Raw genomic sequence first — 3,818 nt, 5'->3', positions numbered from 1 at the left:
CCGTCGGTGTGTGAATGAATGTGTGCATGAACGGGTGAATGTGAGGCAGTGTTGTGAAGCGCTTTGAGCGGCCACTGGTTAGCACAGCGCTGTGTAAATGCAGTCCGTTTTTACCGTTTAACTCTCTTCCTCCCAGCTGCCGTCCACTCCGCCACGACGGAGGAGTCGCTGATCGAAGAGATCCCCGTGCCGCACTTCAAGAGGAAGAAGGATGAGAGCAAGAGGGCGTACGTGGGCCGCATGAACGCTGAGACGGAGCACGTCATGTTCCTCACCAAGAACCAGGCGCAGAGGAAACCAGAGCTGGAGGAAGAGACGACGACGGCGCAGGAGAAGCCCGCGGCCAAGGTCAAGTCTGAGAAGAAGATGGAGTGAGTAACGTTACACACCTCTACTGTCGGGGGATGTCAGAGTAGACATTGGAAAGTAAATAGTTATGGTGACTTGATTGATTGGACAGGTCACATATTGTAGGGTTTCTGTTACACTGTTACCAAGTATGGATAGTACTGGATAGTTCATTTGGGGATGATTGCAACAATATATTATTAGACATTAGGCACCAAAAGGTTTTCTTCATGTCGTTTATTATAGAAGCAAAGTTGAATGCAGCCTGGTTCAAAGCTTGTTTTTAAGAGTGTGTGTGTGTGTGTGTGTGTGTGTGTGTGTGTGTGTGTGTGTGTGTGTGTGTGTGTGTGTGTGTGTGTGTGTGTGTGTGTGTGTGTGTGTGTGTGTGTGTGTGTGTGTGTGTACAGGTACAACCAATCCCGATTGAACCGACTGCATCAGAAGAAACTCAACCGACAGGAGAAGGAGATGGAGAAGAACATGTTCGTAGGTACGACAAGTACAAGTTGTACAAGTTGAGACCAGTGGAGTGTCTTTACTAAACGGGGCGGCATGTGTCTCAGGAGGTAGAGCGGGGTCGGCCGGTCACCGGAAGGTCGCTGGTTCGATCCCCCCGGCTCCTCCTCCTCCTCCTAGCTGTGAGTGTGGAGGTGTCCCCTGAGCGAGACGCCCTCACCCTGACTGCTCCTCCTGACCCGCTGGCTGTCGCCCTGCGTGGCTGACTGACCGCCAGTCGGTGTGTGAATGAATGCATGATGAGTGCATGATGAACGGGTGAATGTGAGGCGATATTGTAAAGCGCTTTGAGCGGCCGGCTGGTTAGAGCAGAGCTGTATAAATGCAGTCCACTCAGCGTTTACTAAGCGGTCTCGTCTCCCGTCTCTCCTCTAGACAAGGTGAAGTTCGGGGAGGTTGCGATGGAGCCGCCCACGTTCACCTCCCAGCCCAGGAAGGCCCCGGCGGCCAAGGTGAGCCCGCGGCGGACGCAGTGGACCGCTTGTTCACTGCATGCTCCTTAAGTGAAGAAGTGTCTGAATTGTGTTATTGTAATTAATTCATAGGCCAAGCGTTTTAGGTCTCTCTCTTTGCTTTTCTGTTGTACTCAGTACGTTTACATGCACAGCTTAATTCGATTAAAGCCATAGCTCGATTATGCTCCTCAATTGGACAACTGCAATTGTCCGCGTATACATGGCGGTGAGTAAATCGATTCATTGGCCGAAGCGTGTCATGCCCTGGTACGATAGGTGGCGCTGTGCCCATTTCAACTAGTGATAATAGAGCCACCGGTTGACGGCTTTACGTCACCAGCAACAACAAACTCATTCGAGAAAGCGATGTTTCAGCAGACAGCTGTCAGTTGACTTCGGGTCCATATCATCTCTCCGACGCTCCATTGTTCCGGTCGTATGCCGACTCCTCCGGCTGCTCTGCCGGCGGAGCAGTCCGCATACGACTGAGAGGAACAATGGAGCGTCGGAGAGATGATATGGACCCGAAGTCAACTGACAGCTGTCTGCTGAAACATCGCTTTCTCCTCCATGTCGCGTTTCAATCTGGACTTCAGAGAGTCAAAGCCAAAGTTAATTTCCCCCAATTCCTTTTGCCCATGGGCGAGATAAACCCGACTAGGAGACTACTTGTTGTGGAAGTACCAGAGAGTCGGAGAACCCGACACAGTCTGTAAGATTCATAATATCAGAAAATACCCCCGTCAGTTCGGCCGCGGCGCAATGAATGAATAAAGATTGTAGTTATTTTACAACCTTGTTGATGAGAAACATTTAGAAAAACATGGACTTTTAATTCAGCCTTGGGTTAAATCGAAGCGTAGTGTGTTGGCCTACTGAATGCATGTTGATGATGATACACTCCTTATAGGGGTAACTACGTTGGCACGACACCGGCTTCCTCCATCTTCTGCGCCAGCTTTTTAAATAAATCGCCGACCCAAAGTTAGTTGACAGCTGTCTGCTGAAAACATCTTTGTCCCACCGGAGCAGCCCCTCCGCCGCCCGTCCGTATACGGCATTCCCCGCCGCATCACAAGGAATGAATAAAGATCGTAAACATGTCGGGAGAAAAAAACATTTATTTTGACAGATGTGCCCGAAGTTACTACTTTACAACCTCGTTGATGACCCACATTTAGAAAAACATGTACTTTTAATTCAGCCTTGGGTGAAATGGAAGCGTAGTGTCTGTGTGCTTCCACCTTTAATGAATGCATGCCATGCACATTCCCGCGGCCGGGACACAATTCTTATAGGGGGTAACTACATTCACCGGCTTCCTCCATCTTCTGCGCCACCTTTTTAAATAAATCGCCGTTTCTCGTTATCCCTTATCCGACGGCGGCGGCAACAACAACAACAAGACTATCATCTCCTTCTACTTCCGGCTCACGGCCCCGGGAAAAGGTCTCGAGCATGCGCAGAACGCAAATCAACGCATAAGCCAATTCGATTGGCTACATGCACGCTTAGCTCGACTATGAATCGCATTACGTGTTGGGCTAGGATCCGACCCCAGAACCCCTTTCCCCCCCTGCTGACCCCTCTCCCCCCCACCAGAACGCGGTGTCCAAGGGCCTGCTGCTGACGTCCCTGCTGGGCCAGGCCGTGGTGTCCACCGCCGCGCCCTCCATGGCCAGGAAGCGGCTGATGGAGGAGGAGCGGGTGCGCGTGGTGGAGGCCTACCGCCACCTCAAGAAGCAGCAGAAGCACAAGCAGGAGCTCAGAGACGCCTCGCTGAAGACCCTCAAGAACCTGTAGAGCGCACACGCACGCACGCACGCACATACACACGCATACACAGAGAGACACACAGACAGAAAGAGAGAGACACAGAGAGAGGGAGAGAGAGAGAGAGAGAGACACACACACACACACACATACAGAGACAGAGACACACACACAGAGACACACAGAGAGAGAGACAGAGAGAGACACATACTGAAAGACACACAGACAGACACACTGAGAGAGACAGACAGACAGACAGACAAACATACACACACAGAAAAATACACGCATAAGAACAGGCCAACACACACACACACACACACACACACACACACACACACACACACACACACACACACACACACACACACACACACACACACACACACAGACTTAACGAAGCTCACTTCGACCGCCTTGGCTCCGCGTCAGCGTTCTGCTCGTGGTCGTCGGGCGCGTTGGAGGATCGTGATGTGTTGTACATTTGAACGCCGCCCACTAGGTGGCGGTAAACTCGACAGAGAGCAGAACCCCTATGAGCTGTTTGAGTGCAGAGAGCTTTTACATCGATTTTAATTGACTGTGTTACTTGTTGGGTGTTAAGTGACACACCGTGTTTTTGTACACACAGTTTGGTTTTAAAATAATTGTTTCTAACCTGGTGCTGTGATAAACCTGCCTTTTTGTGTTTATATGAATTGGTTATTAAACGCCGTAACGTGGCAC

The 3,818-nt window shown here is 50.7% G+C and overlaps 1 protein-coding gene across 1 annotated transcript; it reads left to right on the top strand.

Moving 5' to 3' along the window:
* Positions 1–136: 136 nt before the first annotated feature.
* On the top strand, positions 137–3,818 carry ccdc137 (coiled-coil domain containing 137; the record flags this gene model as incomplete). Its single annotated transcript, XM_084489616.1, has 4 exons — positions 137–371; positions 756–838; positions 1,240–1,316; positions 2,922–3,818. Coding segments are annotated over 4 exons (596 nt in total), but the record flags the coding sequence as incomplete, so codon positions are not given.

The sequence above is a fragment of the Micromesistius poutassou genome (genome assembly GCF_964030765.1).
Source record: "Micromesistius poutassou genome assembly, contig: SCAFFOLD_312, whole genome shotgun sequence".
Classification (NCBI taxonomy): Eukaryota; Metazoa; Chordata; class Actinopteri; order Gadiformes; family Gadidae; genus Micromesistius; species Micromesistius poutassou.
The sequence above is the reverse complement of the archived record's forward strand: the minus strand, read 5'-3'. Positions and strand labels throughout refer to the sequence as shown.